Below are 26,359 nucleotides of genomic sequence, written 5' to 3'. Positions count from 1 at the left end.
TTACCTGTTCCTGGCCAATCTGTCCTTGATCTTATATCTCTGCTTCTCTATTGACACAAGTTTTATTGGAAACAATGTGTGCAATTAAAAAGTATCATAAATACACCTGCTGTGGCTTTTCAGGGCAAAGAGCAAAAGGGCAAAGAGCATTTTGCAGTATGGCCAAATATGGTCAGATTGAAGCATCTCTGGCCATATTCTAGCAATTCATGGGTGTGGCTTTGAAAAAAAAAGTCCTGCTGATTCAACATCTCCTTTCCGTTGCCAGATTTTACGAGCTCTCTCTGGAAAGCTGATGCAGCCTCCCACATATCTTTGGAGATGGATTATTGGTTTTGCTCAGAAACGTGTCCCAGATTGTGCCTCTGTAAAGGCCAAGTAAACGGTGGGCTTAGGATGCAACGCTGTTAACACCTGTTTAGCAGTAGGGATGGAGGAAGAATTCATTTGCATTTAATGGTGAACCCAGCTAGTGGAAATAAAAGGTAGAGCCTATAAATTAGGGCTATTTGCAGACGACCTAATGGCCACAACACCAGACCCCATAAACACAGCAACCTCCCTAATCAGAGAGCTCAACACATTTGCAATGGTGTCGGGCCTTCAGGTAAATTTTGCCAGATCTGAGGCTAAGTGCTTCAACAACCCTCTCAATTCACCAACATCACCAAGATAAGACTTTGCCACACCACGTTCAGATCCCATGGGGTACAAATAACCAGAAAGCTCCACAAATTATACCTCCACAACTACAACTCCTTGTGGTGACAAATCAACAAAGACCTGATGGAACAACACCAACTTCACTCTCTCAGACAAAACAGCCATGATCAAAATGATCACCCTCCCAAAATTAACCTCCTGATCCCAATCTGGATTTCCCCAGCCCAGCTTCGCAAATGGCAGAAAAAATTACACTCATTTCTCTTCTCACACAAAAAAACAAGAATAAGCCCCAAATACCTGCTCAGAAGGAGGATGGGGAATCCCCAAAACAGAAGCCTATAACATTGCCAACTAAATATGCCACATAATCCAACTCCCTTCTCTTGCGGGGGCCCAATTAGTGCCATTGCCTTCCGTTAAGAGTTTGGGTGTAATCCTTGACGCCTCCCTTTCCATGGAGGCGCAAGTTACAGCAACAGCCAAGGCGACATTTTTCCACCTTCGCCGCATCAAGCAGTTGGTCCCTTACCGTTCCTGCCCCGACCTGGCCACAGTGATCCATGCGACGGTCATCTCCAGGCTTGACTACTGTAATTCGCTCTACGCGGGGCTGCCCTTGAAGCTGTCCCACAAACTCCAGCGGGTGCAGAATGCCGCGGCGAGACTCCTCACGGGGTCTCTGCCATGGGAGCGTATTCACCCAGTGCTTTTCCAGCTGCACTGGCTCCCGGTGGAGTACAGGGTCAGATTTAAGGTGCTGCGTTTGACCTTTAAAGCCCTTCACGGCCTACGTACCTACGGGACCGCCTCTCCTGGTATGCCCCACGGAGAGCCTCAAAGTCCATAAATAGCAACACCCTAGAGGTCCCGGGCCCTAAGGAAGTCAGATTAGCCTCAACCAGAGCCAGGGCCTTTTCAACACTGGCTCCAGCCTGGTGGAACGCTCTGCCTCATGAGACCAGGGCCCTGCAGGATCTGATTTCTTTCCGCAGGGCCTGTAAGACAGAGTTGTTCCGCCTGGCCTTTGGCTTGGAGCCAATTTGATTCCCTCCCTCCCTCGCTCTCTTTCTTTTTTCTTTTCCTTCTCCTCCTGCAATGAGGCTACATTTTAATATTTTAATGCTTCAATATTTTAATGTTGTATTTTAATTTTGTTTTTAAGTTGTAATCATTCAACTTGTTTTTATTATTTCTTGTAAGCCGCTCTGAGCCCAGCCTTGGCTGAGGAGGGCGGGGTATAAATTATTATTATTAATTATTATTATTATTATTATTATTATTATTATTATTATTATCCTGTATATATTATATTATATACATTAGAAGATGAGACAAAACAATGGGTACACCTGGAGAGGGACACAATTGAAAATACACGCACCACAGCATACTCATTCCTTCCAAACAAACGAAGGAAAATCCCCACAACACTAAACCGGTTCACACAGACCATGCTTAAAGCATGAAAAGAAGAAGTAGGTAAACTGTTCCCAACCCCATCCCCACTAACTCCCCGGCACACCACCCACTATTCCACCATGCAGCACAAAACCTCCAGTAAAAAACTGGCCAACCAAAGGCGTATACAGCCTAACAGACTTCTACAGAAATAACAAATCCACATCAACACAAGAAATACAAGACAAACTAGGGGACACTCAAATGCCCTGGGCTAACACCCCACCAATTACCGTATTTTTCGCCCTATAGGACGCACCGGCCCATAGGACGCACCTAGTTTTCAGGGGGGGAAATCAAGGAAAAAAATATGATTTCCCCCCCGCAGCTCTGGGAGCAGCGGACAGGCTGCACGCAGCCTGTGCGCTACTCCAAGACCTTCTCCCTGCTTTTGCGGGAGGTGGCGGAATTCCCCCACCTCCCGCAAAAGCCCACAGGAGCCGCGCATGACTCCTGTGGGCTTTTCGACCAGGAGGGAGAAGGGACTGAAACGGCCAGTCAGTCCCTTGTCCCTCCTTGGGGAAAAGCCCCCAAGAGCGGTGCGCTCTTTAAAGAGTGCCCGGCTCCTGTGGGCTTTTGAACCCAGATTGTGCCCCCCCCCATCCTCTGGGGCTGGCGATGGGGGAAGCGCTGCTTTCCCCCACCGCCAGCCTCAAAGCCGGGTTGGAGAGTAGCGGGAAGGCGTCGCGCGCCTTCCTGCTGCCCCCCATCCTCTGAGGCTGGCGATGGGGGAAGCGCTGCTTTCCCCCACTGCCAGCCTCAAAGCGCAGACTCTTCTGGCTTCAGCGAAAGCAACGCGAAGCCTCCGGAGCGCAGGCTTCGGAGGCTTCGCGTTGCTATCGCTGAAGCCAAGGAGCCTGCATTCGCCCCATAGGACGCACACACATTTCCCCTTCATTTTTGGAGGGGAAAAGGTGCGTCTTTTAGGGCGAAAAATACAGTACATGCCCTCTTAAACAATCCAGTAGTGAAATCAGCAGCAACTAGGCCCTTGACAACCTTCGAAAAACCCCTCCTAACAACAAAGGGACACAGCAAAGGGATGGTATCCACAATATACAAAATACTACTCCAAAATCCCACAACCCCCCTAGACGTAATCTAAAAGCAATGGGAGGGTGACATAGGCTATGAGATCAACCCCATCCAGTGGACCAGAATGTGGTCTAAACCTCCCTTTAAATCCATATCAGCGAAAAGAACTTACTCTGAAACTCACTAACAGGTGGTAACTAACACCACGGGACCTAGCACTAATACGCCCAGGAACCTCACCAAAATGCTAGAGAGGGTGCACCTCCACAGGCACATAACTCCACACGTGGAGGGAATGTCCTAAAATCCAACTTTTCTGGACATCAATCATGCCAGAAATAATGCAAAATAACTAAGCAAGTCACCCCAGAACTGGCCCTACTAACCATCTTCCAAGATAATAATGCCCACTCACATCACAAAGAGCTCAGAAGCATCATAGCCAGATACTGGAGAGAGCTGTTAGGAGTAAGCATAGACCAATGGTATCAAATAGTATGGGAAACAGCCTTATTAGAAAAACTAATGTAACACTACTGTCTCACAACAAATGAAACTGACCTGCAGAAAACATAACTTGAAAAAAGAGACATTGTACATACTTTTGTAAACCAAGAAACCTTTAATAAAAATAAATAAATGGTGAGCCCAGCTAATTTGCACTTTCCAAAACAAGAGATGAACTGAAGCACAGCCATCAGACTTCACATTTCGACAATTTTGGCAATACAGATTTCCAGTTAAGTACAGAAATGCATATACCCAGGCAAAGTGTGCGTGTAAATGCATATGTGAAAATACATATAGGAAAAGATACCTAAATGCAATATTTAAATGCATTCTATCAGGGGAAATTTCTTTGCAAAAATATGACTATTAAGCTAATTAGAACACAAAAATGTGTATATTAGGAGATAATCAGCCTGATGAAGACAATATCTTGGGGCAGGATGTCACCAACACTCCATGCATCAGCACTGGTGAGGGGCAAGACTATGTTGTCTCCTTGGGTTCCACCATAACTAGCAATCTCTCCATTGACGCCGAACTGGACAAGAGTATTGGTAAGACAGCTATGGCAATCGCCTTTCCAAAAGGGTATGGGAAAATGTGATGCCAACAGCCAATACCAAGATGAAGGTCTACCAGGCTTGCGTGTTGAGGACACTGCTTTATGGAAGTGAGTCGTGGGCAACTTACAACCATCAGAAGCGACTCCTCAATGGTGCCCAGATGTGCTGCATCAGGAATATTTTGAGCATCACATGACAGGACAGAGTCTCAAAGAAACATGTGCTCTCCCAAGCCACATTCCCAGCATGTTCACACTCCTGTCTCAGCGATGTCCATGCTGGCTTGGTCATGTCAACAGAAGAGAAGATGGATTCTTCCTGAAGGATGTGCTCTATGGGGAACTGGCTTCATGCACCAGGCCCGTTGGTAGAACAACTCTGTGTCACAGAGATGTTTGCAAATATGACATGAAGGCTGGTAACATCAACCCCACCGGGTGGGAATCCCTTGCAGACAACCACTGTGCCTGGAGAATTCCACTCCTCCCACGCTGCAGATGTGTGGGATTGTTACATGTCACATGTCTGTTTACATTCCAGCACAGATTGTTGGAGTCTCGTGAGCGGAACATCCGCTCTGTATTGCGTTTGTGTTCTCTCTCCAAGAAGAACAGCAAAGAGAGAAGCCATGTTTTCTTTGTCCTGATATATGTACAATAAATGTAGCCTAGTATCCACGCCTCGAGAAAAGCAATGACAAACCTAGATAGCATCTTAAAAAGCAGAGACATCACCTTGTCAACAAAGGTCCGTATAGTTAAAGCTATGGTTTTCCCAGTAGTGATGTATGGAAGTGAGAGCTGGACCATAAAGAAGGCCGATCGCCAAAGAATTGATGCTTTTGAATTATGGTGCTGGAGGAGACTCTTGAGAGTCCCATGGACTGCAAGAGGATCAAACCTCTCCATTCTGAAGGAAATCGGTCCTGAGTGCTCACTGGAAGGACAGATCGTGAAGCTGAGACTCCAATACTTTGGCCACCTCATGAGAAGAGAAGACTCCCTGGAAAAGACCCTGATGTTGGGAAAGATGGAGGGCAGAAGGAGAAGGGGACGACAGAGGATGAAATGGTTGGACAGTGTTCTCGAAGCTACAAACATGAGTCTGACCAAACTGCGGGAGGCAGTGGAAGACAGGAGTGCCTGGCGTGCTCTGGTCCAGGGGGTCACGAAGAGTCAGACACGACTAAACGACTAAACAACAACAGTATCCATGCCTAAAGCCAAATCTGTTGTGTGTTTACTCTGCTGAGTAATGTATGCTCACGCGCAGCAGCATGAGTCGCAGACGTCCATCGGAGGAGGCTGACTGATGGATCTCCGCAGCGGCAAGGCTGAGAAGGGAGACGCTTCAGGTGGGGTCTGCCCAGCTGGCTTTCCATCCCACGGTTCCGACAGCAGTGACCAGAGGAGGAATGACTGTGCAACGGGGACGCCTTCCTCTGCCCCAGGTGCAGATGAAAACTTGTCTCTCATGTATCACTCTCTACAGCCACAGAAAGTGCTGTAACTCTGCAACAGTTTGTCTTCACCCCTGATGGTGCACTTTTCCACGGTTTCTCACGACAGACGGATGCCAACAACAGGCCAAGGGCTGCGAAAAAGTTTTTCAGTGCGATTTTAAAACAAACCAAGGCTGACAGTGAAGCAATGCCCAAGTGAATGGCTCAGTTGCCAAACCTTCACAGCACCCATCAAAACCAACCCTACATGTGCCCACATCTCCCCACTTGAACCACTATGAACGGTGGAATTGGCACTCTGCAGGTGCCACGTAAGACCCCGTCCCACATTTGTAAGAATGAGATTGCTGAGTGCGGCATCACCTACATTTCAGAACTCCCTGCCTATTGGTATCAAGCGGGCACCTTTTCGGCACCTGCTAAAAACATTCTGTCCAGATACTTGGGAGGTTGGTGTGAATTTTAACCTGTTTTAGTATTTTAACTTTTTGTGTGTTTTAAAGTACTGTAGATTTTTCATGCTTTTATTATTTTGTGATTTTGTAAGCCACCAAATTTCTCCCCTGCCCCTACTTCTAAACAGGTGTGGACGGGGTTGCATCCTAAACCCACCTTTTACTTGGCACCTCAGAGGCACAGTCTGGAGCACGTTTTTGCAAGGGGAGCCAATAATCAATCTCCAAAGAGCAGACTGGATCAATCACCTCTTTAAATGGATTTCCAGAGGAAGCTAGTGAAATCTGGCAACATAAAGGACAGGTTAAGTCAGCAGAAGGACTTTAGACACACCAATGAATTGCTAGAATATGACCAGAGATGCTTCAATCTTACCATATTTGGCCATACTGCAAAATGCACCCCTTTTGCTCTTTGCCCTGAGAGGCTACAGGAGATGTATTTATGTATTTATGATATTTCTTTATTGCACATTTGGTTTAAAATAAAACCTGTTTCAGCAGATAAGCTGAGGTATAAGACCAGGGGCAGATTGGATAGGTAAGTGGAGCGAGGAAGGAAAAGATTTTGCGTTTACTGGGATCCCCGTGAGATTGACAGCAAAGGCAACTGCATCTCCCTCAGGTAAGTATGAAACAGGACTCAGCACCCACGGTTTCTCTGCCTGATCCTTCCTGTTCTGTTTGTCTCCTTTCTACTCTGTAGAATTACAGAACTGTAGAGTTGGAAAGGACCCCAAGGGTCGTCTAGTCCAACCCCTGCAATGCAGGAATCACAACTACAGAATCCCTGACAGTTGGCCATCCCATCTCTCTTTAAAAAAACTCTAACTTTATGATCAGAAGCAAGGTGAGCTGTGGTGGAAACAACAGCTTTCTTGCCTTGCCTTTGGGCAAAAATGGCAATGCAGAGAGAAAACGGGCAGCACTGATTTACCAGGGAGAGGCAAAATGCATCTGTCTGTGCTGGGTAAGTTGACCAAAACAGGGGCAAATTGTGTGATGCCATCTTAATTCGTATTGACACCAGAAGGCACCTTTGCTGTATTGTTCTCAGAGCCTGATGGCACTTTTCTCTGTCAGGCAAGCCTCTCTAAATGTGTAAAGTTGACGTGTATTCCAAGGAGTAATTTTTTTGGGTATGTGTATGTACTTAAACGCCAGCTTTGTTTGCATTTGGCAGATTTCTTAGCTTGATTTGTTTCTTACTTCTTACTCATATGGATAATTCTAAAGTGCATTTTTAGAGAGTTGTACTCTCAAGGTGGATGAAGCTGGAGAATACATTAGTGTTGCATAGCTTGTCTCTAATCTCTGCTGTCTAAAGTGTCTCCACCCTTGTCCTAAAGCAGCTGCCTGAAGTCTGTCCCGTTTTGCATTCCCTACAGATCCATTCAAAATGGCGGAGGATGAGGTTGCCGCTCTGGTCGTGGACAACGGCTCCGGAATGTGCAAAGCGGGATTTGCGGGAGACGACGCTCCACGGGCCGTGTTCCCCTCCATTGTGGGGCGGCCCAGGCACCAGGGGGTCATGGTGGGGATGGGCCAGAAGGACAGCTATGTGGGGGATGAAGCACAGAGCAAGAGGGGAATCCTCACCCTGAGGTACCCCATCGAACATGGCGTCGTCGGCAACTGGGATGACATGGAGAAGATCTGGCACCACACCTTCTACAACGAGTTGCGGGTGGCCCCCGAGGAGCACCCAGTCTTGCTCACGGAAGCCCCCCTGAATCCGAAGCTCAACCGCGAGAAGATGACGCAGATCATGTTTGAGACTTTCAACACGCCAGCCATGTACGTGGCCATCCAGGCCGTACTGTCGCTCTATGCTTCTGGCCGCACCACCGGGATTGTCATGGACTCCGGGGACGGGGTGACTCACACGGTGCCCATCTATGAGGGTTATGCCCTGCCCCACGCCATCAGGCGCCTGGACCTGGCTGGTCGTGACCTGACTGACTACCTCATGAAGATCCTGACTGAGAGGAACTACACCTTCGTCACCACGGCCGAGAGGGAGATAGTGCGGGACATCAAGGAGAAGCTCTGCTACGTGGCCCTGGACTTTGATCAGGAGATGGCCACGGCCAGCTCGTCTTCCTCTCTGGAGAAGAGCTATGAGTTGCCGGATGGGCAGGTGATCACCATTGGCAACGAGCGCTTCCGGTGCCCCGAGGCCCTCTTCCAGCCCGCCTTCCTGGGCTTGGAGTTGTCTGGCATCCACGAGGAAACCTACAACTCCATCAGAAAGTGTGATGTGGACATCCGCAAGGACCTGTATGCCAACACGGTGCTCTCTGGTGGCAGCACCATGTACCCTGGCATTGCTGACCGGATGCAGAAGGAGATCACATCCCTGGCCCCCAGCACGATGAAGATCAAGATCATCGCCCCGCCAGAGCGTAAATATTCGGTGTGGATCGGGGGCTCCATCCTGGCCTCTCTCTCCACCTTCCAACAGATGTGGATCAGCAAGCAGGAGTACGATGAATCTGGCCCATCCATCGTCCACCGCAAATGCTTCTAACAATCCAAGCAGCCAACCTCTTCTGGCCAAGTCAATATATATTGGTGCCTTGCTTTTATCTGTTGAATTCTGTCCTCTTGCAGGATATTTAGTATTTATCCAGTTCTTTATTTGGCTCCTGCATTGGGCAACCTTTGTCCACTGCTTTGCCAAGGTTTGTCCACAGCTGCACTCTTAATAATAATAATAATAATAATAATAATAATAATATATTATTTCTACTCCAGCCACTCTGATTGATTGTGTACCACCTTTGCCTTTTCTTTTTTTCCGATTCAAGTGGAGGCCAGTACTTTATTACTATCCATTTTCTCTGTCAAACAAAACAAGCCAATAAAGTCATGCTAAATGAAGTAAAAATTGGTGTGCTTCTTGTAGTAAACGACTCTCTTGATATGATAACCACAACTTTTTGGAGCTAACATCTAACATGAAGCCAATCTACTGCTCAGCGTTGCAGCAAGCCAGATTGGGGGTACAGGGAGCCACACTTGTGGTTTCTGCTTCACCTGTCCCCATGTCCTGCTGCAACAGCATCCAGAGTGAGTAAGTAAGTAAGTAAATTTTTATTTACTGTTAAGTTGTGGGTGAACATATCAGACGACACAGCGATTCTTCAAACAGCTCTTCTTTATTCTGAGGCCAGAACTGAACTGAACTGAAGGGCTCAGTCATCCTGCTTATATAGAGCTCCAGTACCTTGTTACGGTAACAACTTTCTAAAACTATCCAATCACTGAATGTCACTTTCGATCCTTCATTTGCATACAAACTATCCAATCACTGAACGTCACTTTCGATCCTTCATTTGCATAACTATCTACAGTATCCCCCTGCTGGCCCAGGGTGAGAACTTCAGTACATAACATTTACTGTATACCCCGCTCTCCGCGGTCAAGACCGGGCTAAGGGCGGCTAACATCAAATATCAAATACATTAAAACACAATCAAATAACTGATTAAAATACAGCTTAAAAATTAGAATCAGGTTAAAATTAAATGACTGCCCATGATTTACAACCATTGGGTCGGAAACCTCAAGTATTCATCAGGGCCAGCTATACATGTTGGTCACACATGAGCCAATAAAAGGGCCAAAGAGGTAACCTACAGGGTCCCATAGGGTCAAACTGGGCCCAGACCGAAGGCGAGGCGGAACAGCTCTGTCTTGCAGGCACTGTGGAAGGATGTCAAGTCCCGCAGGGCCATGGTCTCCTGTGATAGAGTGTTCCACCAGGCTGGGTGGGGCCAAAGCCGAAAAGGCCTTGGCCCTGGTTGAGGCCAGTTTAACCTCCTTGAGGCCCAGGACCTCCAAGATATTATTTGCGGACCGTAAGGTCCTCCATGGGGAATACCAGGAGAGGCGGTCCCGTAAGTAGGAGGGTACTAGGCCACATAGGGATTTAAAGGTTAAAACCAGGACCTTAAACCTGACCCTGTACTCCACCGGGAGCCAGTGCAGCTGGTATAGCACTGGATGAATGTGGTCCCACGGCAAGGACCCCATAAGGAGCCTCACAGCAGCATTCTGCACCCGCTGGAATTTCTAGGTCAGCTTCAAGGGCAGCCCTGCATAGAGCGAGTTACAATAATTGAGCCTGGAGGTGATTGTCGCATGGATCACTGTGGCTAGATGAGGGCAAAAAAGGTAAGGGACCAGCAGCTTAGCATGGCGAAGGTGGGAAAATGCCGCCTTTGCTGTAGCTGCAATCTGCGCCTCCATAGAGAGGGAGGCGTCAAAGGTTACACCCAAACTCCTTACTAAAGGCGCTGGCACTAATTGAGCCCCCGCAAGAGAAGGGAGTTGGCCCCCCAATCCCATGTCTTCCCGACCCAGCCAGAGGACCTCTGTCTTCAAAGGATTTAACTTCAACCGGCTCCCACGCAGCCATCCAGCCACAGCTTCCAAGCATCTGGTCAGTGTGTCCGGGGCCAAGTCCGGATGGCCATTCATCAACAGATAAAGCTGGGTGTCAACCCAGCTTGACAACAACCCTGCCAACCAAAGGCTTATACAGCCTAACAGACTTCTACAGAAATAACAAATCCACATCAACACAAGAAATACAAGACAAACTAGGGGACACTCAGATGCCTTGGGCTAACACTTTATAACAATCCAGTAGTGAAATCAGCAGCAACTAGGCCCTTGACAACCTTCGGAAAACCCCTCCTAACAACAAAGGGACACAGCAAAGGGATGGTATCTACAATATACAAAATACTACTCCAAAATCCCACAACCCCCCTAGACGTAATCTAAAAGCAATGGGAGGGCAACATAGGCTATGAGATCAACCCCACCCAATGGACCAGAATGTGGTCTAAACCTCCCTTTAAATCCATATCAGCGAAAAGAAAAGAATTCACTATGAAACTCGCTAACAGGTGGTAACTAACACCACGGGAACTAGCACTAATACGCCCAGGAAGCTCACCAAAACGCTGGAGAGGATGCACCTCCACAGGCACATACCTCCACATGTGGTGGGAATGTCCTAAAATCCAACTCTTCTGGACATCAATCATGCAAGAAATAATGCAAAATAACTAACCAAGTATTAGAAGTCACCCCAGAACTAGCCCTACTAAACATCTTCCAAGATAATAATGCCCACTCACATCGCAAAGAGCTCAGAAGCATCATAGCCAGATACTGGAGAGACCTGTTAGGAGTAAGCATAGACCAATGGTATCTGTCAGGGAACTGCCATCAGTGCTGGAGGGAGAGAGCAAAAGCCAGAGGGATTCCAGAGAGCGTCCAGGGATCGGGAGAAGCAGCCCATCTTCTGGGGAAGAGAATCAGCGTAGCACCAGTGGAGAAGGGGGGCAGATGGGGGAAGCGGGGAGGCGGTCTCATGACTCCTTGCCTGGGACCAGCGGGGAGAATAGGGGTCCTCCGTTGCCCACGCCCTCCTTGCGCAGAAGGCTTTCGCGCAGGGAGAGTAGGAGGAGACTAGGAGTCAAAGAGCTTCTTTGCTGGAAGAAGTTTAAGAAACGCCCACTGACGGATTCTGCCAGCGATTGAGTCAGCCACGGGTGAGTGGCTGTCCGGACAGAAAAGGTTCACCTTGGCAACCCACCCAGGTGTTTGCACCCAGCCGGGGAGATAGACACCTGCTTACGCACGAGCAACCCCTAGAACCATTACAGTATCAAATAGTATGGGATATGCATACTATCCAAGAGCCTTATTAGAAAAACTAATGTAACACTACTGTCTCACAACAAATGAAACTGACCTGCAGAAAACATAAACTTGAGAAAAGAGAGATTGTACATACTTTTGTAAACCAAGAAACCTTTAATAAAAATAAATAAACCACAGAGCCTAGGACTTGCTGATCAGAAGGCCGGCGGTTCGAATCCCAGCGACGGGGTGAGCTCCCGTTGTTCGGTCCCAGCTCCTGCCAACCTAGCAGTTCAAAAGCACAAAGTGCAAGTAGATAAATAGGTACCACTCCGGCGGGAAGGTAAATGGTGTTTCCGTGTGCTGCTCTGGCTCGCCAGAAGCGGCTTAGCCATGCTGGCCACATGACCCGGAAGCTGTCTGCGGACAAACGCCGGCTCCCTCGGCCAATAAAGCGAGCGCCGCAACCCCAGAGTCAGTCACGACTGGACCTAATGGTCAGGGGTCCCTTTACTTTTACCTTTAAATGGTGAGCCCAGCTAATTTGCGCTTTCCAAAACAAGAGATGAACTGAAGCACAGCCATCAGAGTTCACATTTCGACAATTTTGGCAATACAGTTTTCCAGTTAAGTACAGAAATGCATATACCCGGGCAAAGTGTGCGTGTAAATGCATATGTGAAAATACATATAGGAAAAGATACCTAAATGCAATATTTAAATGCATTCTATCAGGGGAAATTTCTTTGCAAAAATATGACTATTAAGCTAATTAGAACACAAAAATGTGTATATTAGGAGATAATCAGCCTGATGAAGACAATATCTTGGGGCAGGATGTCACCAACACTCCATGCATCAGCACTGGTGAGGGGCAAGACTATGTTGTCTCCCTGGGTTCCACCATAACTAGTAATCTCTCCATTGACGCCGAACTGGACAAGAGTATTGGTAAGACAGCTATGGCAATCGCCTTTCCAAAAGGGTATGGGAAAATGTGATGCCAACAGCCAATACCAAGATGAGGACGCTGCTTTATGGAAGTGAGTCGTGGGCAACTTACAACCGTCAGAAGCGACTCCTCAATGGTGCCCAGATGTGCTGCATTGGGAATATTTTGAGCATCACATGGCAGGACAGAGTCTCAAAGAAACATGTGCTCTCCCAAGCCACATTCCCAGCATGTTCACACTCCTGTCTCAGCGATGTCCATGCTGGCTTGGTCATGTCAACAGAAGAGAAGATGGATCCTTCCTGAAGGATGTGCTCTATGGGGAGCTGGCTTCATGCACCAGGCCTGTTGGCAGACCAACTCTGTGTCACAGAGATGTTTGCAAATATGACATGAAGGCTAGTAACATCAACCCCACCGGGTGGGAATCCCTTGCAGACAACCACTGTGCCTGGAGAATTCCACTCCTCCCGCGCTGCAGATGTGTGGGATTGTTACATGTCACATATCTGTTTACATTCTAGGACAGATTGTTGGAGTCTCGTGAGCGGAACATGTGCTCTGTATTGCGTTTGTGTTCTCTCTCCGAAAATAACTACAGGGAGAGAAGCCATGTTTTCTTTGTCCTGATATATGTACAATAAACGTAGCCTAGTATCCACGCCTCAAGCCAGATCTGTTGTGTGTTTACTCTGCTGAGTAACGTATGCTCACGCACAGCAGCATGAGTCACAGACGCACGTCAGAGAAGGGTGACTGATGGATCTCCGCAGCAGCAAGGCTGAGAAGGGAGACGCTCCAGGCGGGGTCTGTCCAGCTGGCTTTCCATCCCATGGTTCTGACAGCCAACAACAGGCTGCGAAAAGTTTTTCAGTGCGATTTTAAAACAAACCAAGGCTGACAGTGAAGCAAGCCCAAGTGAATGGCTCAGTTGCCAAACCTTCACAGCACCCATCAAAACCAACCCTACATGTGCCCACATCTCCCCACTTGAACCACTATGAACGGTGGAATTGGCACTCTGCATGTGCCACGTAAGACCCCGTCCCACATTTGTAAGAATGAGATTGCTGAGTGTGGCATCACCTACATTTCAGAACTCCCTGCCTATTGGTATCAAGCGGGCGCCTTTTCGGCACCTGCTAAAAACATTATGTCCAGATACTTAGAAGGTTGGTGTGAATTTTAACCTGTTTTAGCATTTTAACTTTTCGTGTGTTTTAAAGTACTGTAGATTTTTCATGCTTTTATTATTTTGTGATTTTGTAAGCCACCAAATTTCTCCCCTGCCCCTACTTCTAAACAGGTGTGGACAGGGTTGCATCCTAAACCCACCTTTTACTTGGCACCTCAGAGGCACAGTCTGGAGCACGTTTTTGCAAGGGGAACCAATAATCAATCTCCAAAGAGCAGGCTGGATCAATCACCTCTTTAAATGGATTTCCAGAGGAAGCTAGTGAAATCTGTCAACATAAAGGACATGTTAAGTCAGCAGAAGGACTTTAGACATACCAATGAATTGCTAGAATATGACCAGAGATGCTTCAATCTTACCATATTTGGCCATACTGCAGAATGCAGCCCTTTTCCTCTTTGCCCTGAGAGGCTATGGGAGGTGTATTTATGATATTTCTTTATTGCACACGTGGTTTCCAATAAAACCATTTTCAACAGATAAGCTGAGGTATAAGACCGGGGCGGACTGGATAGGAACAGGTAAGTGGAACGAGGAAGGAAAAGATTTTGCGTTTACTGGGATCCCCGTGAGATTAACAGCAAAGGCGACTGCATCTCCCTCAGGTAAGTATGAAACAGGACTCAGCACCCACGGTTTCTCTGCCTGATCCTTCCTGTTCTGTTTGTCTCCTTTCTACTCTGTAGAATGACGGAACTGTAGAGTTGGAAGGAACCCCAAGAGTCATTTAGTCCAACCCCTGCAATGCAGGAATCACAACTACAGAATCCCTGACAGTTGGCTATCCCACCTCTCTTTAAAAAAACCCTCTAGCTTATGAACAGAAGCAAGGTGAGCTGTGCTGGAGGCTGCCTGAGGGAGGAAAGGAAAGGCTGTAGCTCAACGGGAGAGGACCTGCCTTGCACACAGGTCCTGGGTTCAATCCCAGATAGGACTGGGAGAGGCCCCTGCTTAAAATCCCGGAGAGCTGCGGCTGGACCACCCTGAGCCAGATGGACCAAAGGTCTGATCTCATACAAGGCACCTTCTTGACCTCCTAGGCTAAATTCAAAACGGCAGCCTGGGCAGTTGGAGGGGCCTTGGCGCAGCAGCCGAGCACAGATGTTGTTCCTGGCGTCCCCAGGTGGAAAGCAGCAGTTGTTCCGGAGACCCAAGAGCTGCTGCTGGTCAGGGTAAGCAATGCAGTCGGCTAAATGGACTGACAACCAGACTTGGTCTATGGGCAGAGTTTTGCTAGAGAGTAGCTGTAGCTCAGGGACGGAGCCTGTGGTCTGAATCGGAACACAGGAATCATTTCCAAGAAGCTGTAGGACTGAGCAGCTATGCAGGAGCAACTGGAGAAATGGTCACCATCATCCCTAGACCCTGAACTTCCCACCTTACATTCCAGGGAAATGGGGTACCCAGCAGATGCTGCTGAACTACAACTCCCAGCGGCTCCAGCTAGCACAACTAGTAGTCCGGGATGAGGGCAGCTATAGTCCAGAAACATCTGTTGAGCCCCATATAGGCTACCCCGTCATGATTATTTATTTCACGGATATACACCCTTTCCTTCAAGCAGCTCAGAGTGCCATACGTGCAAATGTTATATGGGGGGAAAGCAAGGATAAAATTAGAAGTAATGACAGGCCCAAAGGAAAGTGGAAGATTCGCAGTGCCAGATTTAAGAAAGTATTTTGAGGCAGCGTGTTGGATAAAAAAATGGATATTATTAAAAGATAATGAAGTCCTAACATTAGAGGGCTGGGACAAAATACACTGTTGGCACGGCTATTTATTCTATGACAAAAAAGAACAACATAAAAAATTTACAAATCACATAGTAAGAAAGGTTCTATTGGATGTCTGGGAAAGAACAAAAGGGGAAATTATTGAGAAAACTCCCCAATGGGTTTCGCCAGTGGAAGCAACTACAACATTAAAGAGTAATGTAAAAGAGACATGGCCAACATATAGGGAAATATTAGAGGATGCAGACGGAAATACTAAATTAAAAACTTACGAACAATTACAAACATTTGGAACAAATTGGTTACAATATTATCAATTAAAAGCAACATGTGAAAAAGACATAAAAAGGGGGGGATTTGAAAATAAAACCTCAAAATTAGAAAAGGAAATATTGCAGAGCGATCAAAAAATACTTGCAAAAATGTATAGATTATTAATGAAAACAAGCTTAGAACAAGAGACGAAAGGGGAAAACATGTTAAAATGGGAGCATGATTTGGGATATGAGATAGATCTGGAAAGATGGAAAACTTTTTGGGAAGAAAACATAAATTTTACTGTGTGTGATTTATTAAGGGAGAATTTCAGAAAAAATCACCACAGATGGTACTTAACCCCTGACAGACTGTCAAAAATAAATAAAAGGAACAACGACAAATGTTGGAAATGTAACAGGACAAAAGGTACGTTATACCACATGTGGTGGACTTGCCCAAAGATTAAAACCTTTTGGGATATGATTCATGACGAAATAAAAAAATTGATAAGGACATCACACACAAAAAAGGCAGAGGCATATCTATTAGGAATTCTAGATAAAGATATCCCAAAAGATAAGACTAACTTATTTCTATACACGACAACAGCAGCAATAATTTTGATTGCTAGCTATTGGAAAGAGGAAAGCATCTGTGATGGGATGGTGAGCTGCTTGTGCGTAAAATCCTGATCCCTCAGAGCTTGGCTAAGTTCCCAAACCTCTGTCTGTGATGGAGCTCCTTAAGCATGGCTCCATCAATCGCTCGTTGAATCGGACAGTGGGCGTTTACGGAATTTCTTCCAGCATAAAAGCTCCTTGACGGAAACGCGTCTTCTGGACTCTCGGCGTGACAGTTTCCGCCCAGGAGTGGGTGTGCCTACGGGAGGTCCTGAAACCTCTCCACTGTTCCCGCTTGAAGTATCTCTGAGCTCTCCCTCCGACTCACTTTCCCTTGTAACTCCACTTCTCCCCCTGCTGGTCCCCTCCTCCGCTGAGTGGTCTCTCTCACCCTCCATGAGCCCTTTCACCTCCTTCGTCTCAGATGACAGTTCCCTGACATCCACCTCCCCTCTAGGGCCCCCTTCACCCCCTTCCCTCCCCTCCTCTGCGGGAGGCGAGGGAGCAAAACCCCTGAAGGAACCTCCCTCATCTTCCGAAGTTTCGAACACTTCCCTCCACCTTTTGCTGTTCCCGGTTTCCAAGTACTCCTCCTCCTCGGAGTCTGTACCCTCTTCCAACTCCGATTCCCTGAATCCCTCCAGTTCCTCCTCATCGTCGGTGGTGCCAAAGTACTCCCTCCGGAACCTCGCTACTGGTTGAGGTTTCCTGGGGAACCTTTGGTGGAACGTTTCGATCAAGACCTCGTCATGGACCTCCTCTGCCTTCACCCAGGTGTTTTCCGACTCCGGTTCCCCTTCCCACGCGACCAAATACTCCACCTGATTACCCTTCCACCTGGAGTCGATGATTTCTGCCACATAGTTGCGGCTTTCCCTTTCTTCTATGGCTGGCCCCCGTGTGGATACCCCTTCACCTTCCCCCCTGTATGGTGACAGTAATGACCTGTGGAATACTGGGTGCAGTTTCATGTGGTTCGGTAACCGGAGTCTGAAAGCCACTGGGTTGACCTGTTGGATGACCTCAAATGGTCCCAATCTTTTGGGTCTCAATTTCTTGCAACTACCCTTGAACGGCAACCCTTGGGTTGATAGCCAGACCCGACTCCCCACCCTAATTGTTTCACCTTCCCTTCTGCTCTTGTCTGCCTGCCTCTTATATTCTTCTTTGGCCCTTTCTAAGTTGTGTTGGAGTTGACGATGGATCGCTTCCATTTCTTCTACAAAAAGTTCAGCGGCCGGAACACTCCATCTCTCTCCTCCTTCCCCTGGAAACGCCCTGGGGTGGCACCCATAATTAGCCAAAAAGGGGCTCATCCCGGTGGACACATTCTCTGCATTATTGTAAGCAAATTCCGCTAGTGCCAACTTTTCGACCCAATCGTTTTCTCTGTCATTGACATAACACCTCAGGTATTGTTGAAGGATACCGTTTGCCCTCTCCGCCTGCCCATTGGTCTCAGGGTGCCTGGCAGTCGAAAAGTTGACCTCTACGTGCAACAAGCTCATAAGCTTCCTCCAGAATCTGGACGTGAACTGTTTCCCTCTGTCGGAAACCAGCCTCAAGGGGGCGCCATGCAGCCTAAAAATATGTTCTACAAACAATTTTGCTGTCTCTTCCGCCGTGACTGCATGTGAGCAAGCTACAAAGTGACCCATCTTAGTTAACTGGTCTACTACGACTAGTATGGCGGTTTTCCCCTGGGATTTGGGCAGATCAGTCATAAAATCTATCGACACCGCCTCCCACGGTCGTTCTGGTGTGGGTAACGGTTCTAAATACCCCGCTGGCGCCCGCCTTTCTCCTTTGGCTCTCTGGCATTGGTCACACCTTCTCACATACTCCCGTACATCCTCCCTCACCTTGGGCCACCAAAACTCCCTGGTCACCAACCACATGGTCTTGTGTTGCCCAAAATGCCCCGCTGTGGGATTGTCGTGCAGCTGTTTGAGTACTCTCCCCCTCAATTCCCCTTCAGGTATATATAGCGCCCCTTTGTAATACAATGCCCCGTTTCTTTCTTCAAAACCTCCGGGGTCTTCTCCCTCTCCCCTTAAACCTCTGAGCTTATCCTGGGCGTACTCATCATTTACCGTTCCCTCTACCAGTTCTCTTTGCCCCACCCAGGCCGCACCACACACCCAGTGGTCCTCTGGGATAATATGTCTCTCTTCTGGCGCTCCCTCCCCCTCCAAATATTCAGGTTTGCGAGAGAGAGCGTCCGCTCTGATGTTTTCTGGACCTGGCACATAGCAGATTTCAAAATGGAATTTGGAGAACTCCTGGGCCCATCTCACTTGTCGTTGGTTGAGCACTCGTGCCGTTCTCCAATACTCCAAATTCTTGTGGTCCGTACATACTTGTACCTTATGCTGTGCACCAATTAGTAAGTGTCTCCATCTCCGGAACGCTTCGTGAATGGCGAGTAGTTCTCGGTCATATACCGTGTAGTTCCTCTCGGATTTGTTCAGCTTACGCGAAAAGAAGGCACACGGTCTCCATTCCGACTTATTGCTCCCTGGCTGAAGCAGCACCGCCCCCACCGCGCGGTCTGAGGCATCAGTTTCCACTCTCATGGGTTTTTGTAAATCCACATGCAGGAGCTGTTCTTCCGAAGCGAATGCCTTTTTCAATTCCTCAAAAGCGTGCTCCGCCTCCGCCGTCCAAACGAATTTCTTCTTGCTGCTCAGACAGTCCGTGATGGGAGCCGTTAAGTGGGCAAAGTTCTTGATGAATTTACGGTAAAAGTTCCCAAACCCTAAGAACCTTTGCACATCTTTTTTCGTTTTTGGTGTCTTCCATTCCAGCACCGCCTGTACCTTGCTTGGATCCATGGCTAATCCCTTGTCTGATAGGCGGTACCCCAGGAATTCCACCTCCTTGGCGTGGAACTGACACTTCTCCAATTTCACCCACAACTGGTTTGCTTGCAGCTGGCTCAGCACTTCCCTGACATCCTTTACATGCTGCTCCTCATTCTCTGAATATATCAGCACGTCATCGAGAAAGGCCACGCAATTCTTGTAGAGCAAAGGTCCCAGTACATGGTTCATGAGCGATTGAAAACAGGCGGAGCCTGCTTGTAATCCAAAGGGCATAACGAGATATTCGAAAGCCCCTAGGGGGGTGAACATCGTTGTCTTCCATTCATCCCCCTTCTTTATTCGTATCAGGTTGTACGCTCCTCTCAGGTCCAGTTTCGTGAATATCTTTCCCTTCCTCACCCTGGTCAAAATGTCATCAATTCTGGGCATGGGGAAAGTCACTGGTTCTGACACGGCATTCAGCCGCCGGTAGTCCACGATCAATCTCGGTTTATCCGTGTTTTTTTTGTCCACAAAAAACACTGGGCTGCCCCCCACCGCTCTGGACTCTCTGATGAAACCTCTCTTCAGGTTTTTGTCAATAAACTCCCTCAACTCCTGCATTTCCCTGTCTGACATGGCGTACAGCTTGCCCACGGGGAGCTGGGCCCCAGGGACCAGGTTAATTTGGCAGTCAAAGTCTCTATGCGGTGGTAGTTTATCTGCTTCCCTTTCGCTGAAGACCTTGCTCAGGTCAGTGTATTGTTTGGGCACCTTCCCTTTGTCCGCCACTTCCATCCCTGCTAGAGAGGCTTTTGCCCCTTCTGGCACCTTTCCCTCTTTGCAGTGTTCCAGGCAATGTGCTGACCCAAAGGAGACCACTCTCTGATGCCAGCCCACTAGCGGGTCATGCAACGCTAGCCAGCTCATTCCCAAAATGACTGGCGCCCCTCCCAGGGTGGCTACATTGAATGCTATCCTTTCAGTGTGCCTTGCCACCCTCATAACCATTGGGACGGTCTGTAGGCTAACTTCTCCCCCCAACAGCTCCCTCCCATCGATCGTGGTGACCTGCAGGGGGTTGCTTAAAGGGAGTGTCTGTATCTGGTGTTCAGCTGCAAACTCCTTGCTCATAAAATTACAGGAGCTGCCTGAGTCCAACAGCGCCTTGGTCTTTAGTGGGTATCCGTTTGCCAGCTCTAGCAGCACCTCTATTACTAGAGCTGGTCTTGGAGGTTCCGGAGTGGGCACTTTTACTGCTCCTTGACCTGTCTGCAGTGCCCTGACAGCGGCAGACAGGCGCTGGCTTTTACTGGCTCCTGGACTTCCTCCTCCTTCCCCCCAACAGCTCCCGCCATCCCTTGCCATTCCTTTCTTTGTGGGCAGACTCTGGCAAAGGGACCTGGCTGCTGGCAGAGGTAACATTTCTTGGTGCTCTTTCCCTCCTTCTTCCTCCCTTCACTGGGATTTGAAACTGCGCGCGCGCGCGCTGTTCCAACTTCCATCGGCTCTCCGGGCGGGAAACTGGGTTCTGGAATCTCTGGAATGCGGAAATCCCTCCAACGCTCTCCTTTCCCCTCCCGCTTCTCCAAGGCTCTTGCCTCCTGGCGCGCTCCAATGGTCAACGCTGATTTGGTCAGCTGGTCCATAGACTCCGCCCTGGGCGCCCGGGAAAGTTCGTCTTTCACCGCCGAAGAAAGCCCCTCTTCAAAGAGCATTTGAATGGGTTCCGCCGATAGGTCCCAGCCCAATTTATGTATCAACATTGTAAACTCAGTGCAGTACTCACGAACCGATCGGCTCCCCTGTTTGCAAGCCATCAATTGTCTGCGCACCAGTCCCTGTTCAATCTCGCTGGAAAACATCAAATCCATGGCGCGAAAAAACTTCCTCGCGTCCTTCAGCATGTCACTATTCCCTGCCATCAGGGGCCGGACCCAGTCTCTCGCCCCTCCTTCGAGATGGCCAATCACAAACGCCACTCGCGATGCCTCATCGGGAAAGTCGTTAAACTGCAGTTCAAGAGCATACTGCATCTCTGTCCTAAAGGCTTGGTAGTTCCTGGGGTCCCCCCCAAACTTCTGCACCATTCCTGGCATCTTTCTTGCTAGTGTAGCGCCTTTTGCCTTTTCTGCATCCTGCGCCCTCCTTTCTTCTAGCCTCGCCGTTTGCATTGCTAGCTGGAGTTCCAAAACTCTGCACCTTTCTTCCAGAGTTGGACCTTCTCCAGCTCCTGCTGCTCCTCCGGCTCCAGCTGGGTTGCTCATGATGCCTCTCTGCACAAGCTGCTTTCAGGGACTGTCCGATTGCTGTGATGGGATGGTGAGCTGCTTGTGCGTAAAATCCTGATCCCTCAGAGCTTGGCTAAGTTCCCAAACCTCTGTCTGTGATGGAGCTCCTTAAGCATGGCTCCATCAATCGCTCGTTGAATCGGACAGTGGGCGTTTACGGAATTTCTTCCAGCATAAAAGCTCCTTGACGGAAACGCGTCTTCTGGACTCTCGGCGTGACAGTTTCCGCCCAGGAGTGGGTGTGCCTACGGGAGGTCCTGAAACCTCTCCACTGTTCCCGCTTGAAGTATCTCTGAGCTCTCCCTCCGACTCACTTTCCCTTGTAACTCCACTTCTCCCCCTGCTGGTCCCCTCCTCCGCTGAGTGGTCTCTCTCACCCTCCATGAGCCCTTTCACCTCCTTCGTCTCAGATGACAGTTCCCTGACAGCATCCCAACAAAAAGAGAATGGTTGGGGAAACTTTGTGAGTACCTGGAATTAGCAAAATTGACAGATATAATAAGGAGAAAATCCAAAACTATGGTTATGAAGCAATGGGAGTGCTTAAATGATTATTTACAAAACCAGGGCTCAACTACAAAAATCTGGTTGTGTTTAGAATAATCTTGTGCGTAATATAAAAAAAAAAAACAAAGTGAGACATTAAGGAAATCCAAAGGGAAAATATGAAGAACAGAGGCTCTGAAGAATGGATTATTAAAAACGCGTGAGGTAAACGGTGGAAGTCTTTTTTTCTTTTCAAAAGAAACAATTTATTTAAGGTAGATAAGGACAAGATGAAATTTTACAATTGAATATAAATATAGATGGGAAACGGCTATGTATTGTGAGTACTTATCTACTTTTAAAATTTTTCACATATGATCTTTTTCTTTTACTTCTTTATTCTTTCTTTGTTCTTTTTTCCTTTTTTCCGATATCTTATCTTTATCACTGCTTTATTGTAAACAGCATTTTATAGAGGTATAAATAACTGTAAATATGAAAAGAGACAAAATATTCTCAAATTCTTTTTCCATGGTTAGATGTATTTTCTTTTTCTTTTGTATTTTCTTTTGTTGTGAATATGTATGTCTTTTTAATTTGTACTTAATAAAATTATTTTAAAAAAAGAAAAACAAAAAGCAGGGTGCCATACGTGCCCCCTGCCCTGCTTTAATCTTCACAACAACCTTGCAAGGTAAATTATCCTGAGAGACAGTGACTGCCTCCAGGTCATCCGGTGATTTGAACCCAGATCTTCCTGGCCCTGGTCCAACATAACATCTGGATCAGGAGAAAGCTTTGGACCGGTGTCTGGATGCAGTGCTGAACTGGGCGATGGGGACTCTATGCAAAGGTAGCTCCCATGTTCGGGAAATTGGCAAGTTACCTGTTCTGGATGGAGTTGCACACCCTCTGAAGAGGCAGGTGGGATGTCATGGAGAAGATCTGGCACCATGTCTTCTAAACATGGTTGAGAGCCAGTGTGCTGCAGTGGTTAAGAGCGGTAGTCTCGTAATATGGGGAACCGGGTTCGATTCCCCGCTCCTCCACATGCAGCTGCTGGGTGACCGTGGGCCAGTCACACTTCTCTGAAGTCTCTCAGCCCCACTCACCTCACAGAGTGTTTGTTGTGGGGGAGGAAGGGAAAGGAGAAAGTTAGCTGCTTGGAGACTCTTTCGGGTAGTGATAAAGTGGGATATCAAATCCAAACTCTTCTTCTTCTAAAACAAGATGCAGGTGGCCCCCTAGGAACATCCAGTCTTGTTTAGTAAATATGCAACAGTGAAACTGTGTGGTCTAGTTACCCCCCGCTTCCAATTTGTTTTTATTTAATCATATACCAGCACCCTCATCAAATAAATCCTTTGTTTTCTCTTCTGAACCTTCCGACATTCAGCTTCGTTGGATGTCCACAAATTCTCATGTCACAAGAGAGGAAGTAAACCTTTTCCAGTCCAATTCCTCCACGCTATGCACATTTCGTTAGAAGTATATCATGTTGCCTCTTTCTTTCTTTAAACCAAAAAAGGCCCTAATGCTATTTTCTCATAGGACAGAAATATCAAATACTTCAGCAATAGAAAAAGATTTTTAAAATACTAATAAATTAAGCAGTTCAGAACTATCATTAAAATGACTGGCTAAATGTAAAGGGACCCCTGACTGTTAGGTCCAGTCGCGGACGATCTGGGGTTGCGGTGTTCATCTCGCTTTACTGGCTGAGGAAGCAGGCGTACAGCTTCCAGGTCATGTGGCCAGCATGACTAAGCCGCTTCTGGCAAACCAGAGCAGCACACAGAAACACCGTTTACCTTCCTGCTGGAGTGGTTCCTATTTATCTACTTGCACTTTGAGGTGCTTTCGAACTGCTAGGTTGGCAGGAGCAGGGACCGAGGAACGGGAGCTCAACCCGTCGCTTGGGGATTCAAACCGCCAACCTTCTGATTGGCAAGCCCTAGGCTCTGTGGTTTAGACCACAGTGCCACCCACCTCCCAAGGAAAATGACTGGCTACTCAAGAAAAATTAAAATGACTGCATAAAAATGTAACTGATGGGGCAAATACGGCTTTATATAATCATAGAATTGTAGAGTTGGAAGGGTCCGCAAGGGTCATCTAGTCCAATCCCCTGCAATGCAGAAATCTTTTGCCCAATGTGGGGTTTGAACCCACAACCCCGAGATTCAAAATCTCAGGCTCTACTGATTGAGCTGAGTTGTCGTAAAAAAATACACGTGCTGGTAAACAACCTGGTAAAGAAAATTCTTGTTAGTGTGATGTGAAACTTTTTCAGAAAACCTCTGCTTCTTTAGAATGGGCTGAAGTTTGAAAGTGACTGCAGAATAGTTTTAGGGAGAGAAGCACTGTGACTCCTCACTCCTCACTTTACGGTGGCCGTAAAGGGGAAATAACAGCTTTCTTGCCTTGCCTTTGGGCAAAAATGGCAATGCAGAGAGAAAACAGGCAGCACTGATTAATCAGGGAGAGGCAAAATGCATCTGTCTGTGCTGGGTAAGTTGACCAAACCAGGGGCAAATTGAGTGGTGCCATCTTAATTCGTATTGACACCAGAAGGCACCTTTGCTGTATTGTTCTCGGGGCCTGCTGGCACATTTCTCCGTCAGGCGAACCTCTCTAAATGTGTAAAATTGACGTGTATTCCAAGGAGTAATTTTTTTGGGTATGTGTATGTACTTAAACGCCAGCTTTGTTTGCATTTGGCAGATTTCTTAGCTTGATTTGTTTCTTACTTCTTACTCATATGGATAATTCTAAAGTGCATTTTTAGAGAGTTGTACTCTCAAGGTGGATGAAGCTGGAGAATACATTAGTGTTGCATAGCTTGTCTCTAATCTCTGTCGTCTAAAGTGTCTCCACCCTTGTCCTAAAGCAGCTGCCTGAAGTCTGTCCCGTTTTGCATTCCCTACAGATCCATTCAAAATGGCGGAGGATGAGGTTGCCGCTCTGGTCGTGGACAATGGCTCCGGAATGTGCAAAGCGGGATTTGCAGGAGACGACGCTCCACGGGCCGTGTTCCCCTCCATTGTGGGGCGGCCCAGGCACCAGGGGGTCATGGTGGGGATGGGCCAGAAGGACAGCTATGTGGGGGATGAGGCACAGAGCAAGAGGGGAATCCTCACCCTGAAGTATCCCATCGAACATGGCATCGTCGGCAACTGGGATGACATGGAGAAGATCTGGCACCACACCTTCTACAACGAGTTGCGGGTGGCCCCCGAGGAGCACCCAGTCTTGCTCACGGAAGCCCCCCAGAATCCGAAGGCGAACCGTGAGAAGATGACGCAGATCATGTTTGAGACTTTCAACACGCCAGCCATGTACGTGGCCATCCAGGCCGTACTGTCGCTCTATGCTTCTGGCCGCACCACCGGGATTGTCATGGACTCCGGGGACGGGGTGACCCACACGGTGCCCATCTATGAGGGTTATGCCCTGCCCCACGCCATCAAGCGCCTGGACCTGGCTGGTCGTGACCTGACTGACTACCTCATGAAGATCCTGACTGAGAGGGGCTACAGCTTTGTCACCACAGCCGAGAGGGAGATAGTGCGGGACATCAAGGAGAAGCTCTGCTACGTGGCCCTGGACTTTGATCAGGAGATGGCCACGGCCAGCTCGTCTTCCTCTCTGGAGAAGAGCTATGAGCTGCCGGATGGGCAGGTGATCACCATTGGCAACGAGCGCTTCCGGTGCCCTGAGGCCCTCTTCCAGCCCTCCTTCCTGGGCTTGGAGTTGTCTGGCATCCATGAGGAAACCTACAAGTCCATCATGAAATGCGATGTGGACATACGCAAGGACCTGTATGCCAACACAGTGCTCTCTGGTGGCAGCACCATGTACCCCGGCATTGCTGACCGGATGCAGAAGGAGATCACATCCCTGGCCCCCAGCACGATGAAGATCAAGATCATCGCCCCGCCAGAGCGTAAATATTCGGTGTGGATCGGGGGCTCCATCCTGGCCTCTCTCTCCACCTTCCAACAGATGTGGATCAGCAAGCAGGAGTACGATGAGTCTGGCCCATCCATCGTCCACCGCAAATGCTTCTAACAATCCAAGCAGCCAACCTCTTCTGGCCAAGTCAATATATATTGGGGCCTTGCTTTTATCTGTTGAATTCTGTCCTCTTGCAGGATATTTAGTATTTATCCAGTTCTTTATTTGGCTCCTGCATTGGGCAACCTTTGTC

The 26,359-nt window shown here is 48.0% G+C and overlaps 2 protein-coding genes across 2 annotated transcripts; both read left to right on the top strand.

Moving 5' to 3' along the window:
- Nucleotides 1-6,418: 6,418 nt before the first annotated feature.
- On the top strand, nucleotides 6,419-9,030 carry LOC310770205 (actin, cytoplasmic 3-like). The gene is made up of 2 exons (XM_083630696.1): nucleotides 6,419-6,774; nucleotides 7,538-9,030. Exon 2 carries the CDS (start codon nucleotides 7,549-7,551, stop codon nucleotides 8,677-8,679), a length of 1,131 nt encoding a protein of 376 aa, XP_083486822.1. The 5' UTR covers nucleotides 6,419-6,774; nucleotides 7,538-7,548; the 3' UTR covers nucleotides 8,680-9,030.
- Nucleotides 9,031-14,437: 5,407 nt separating this feature from the next.
- LOC310742706 (actin, cytoplasmic 3) lies at nucleotides 14,438-26,238 on the top strand. The gene is made up of 2 exons (XM_083572133.1): nucleotides 14,438-14,562; nucleotides 25,079-26,238. The coding sequence occupies exon 2, from the start codon at nucleotides 25,090-25,092 to the stop codon at nucleotides 26,218-26,220; it is 1,131 nt and encodes a 376-aa protein (XP_083428259.1). The 5' UTR covers nucleotides 14,438-14,562; nucleotides 25,079-25,089; the 3' UTR covers nucleotides 26,221-26,238.
- The last annotated feature ends 121 nt before the right edge of the window (nucleotides 26,239-26,359 follow it).

This window comes from Podarcis filfolensis (genome assembly GCF_964270895.1).
Source record: "Podarcis filfolensis genome assembly, chromosome: 9".
Classification (NCBI taxonomy): domain Eukaryota; kingdom Metazoa; phylum Chordata; class Lepidosauria; order Squamata; family Lacertidae; genus Podarcis; species Podarcis filfolensis.
Note: the sequence above shows the minus strand (reverse complement) of the source record. Positions and strands in the feature narration are given on the sequence as shown.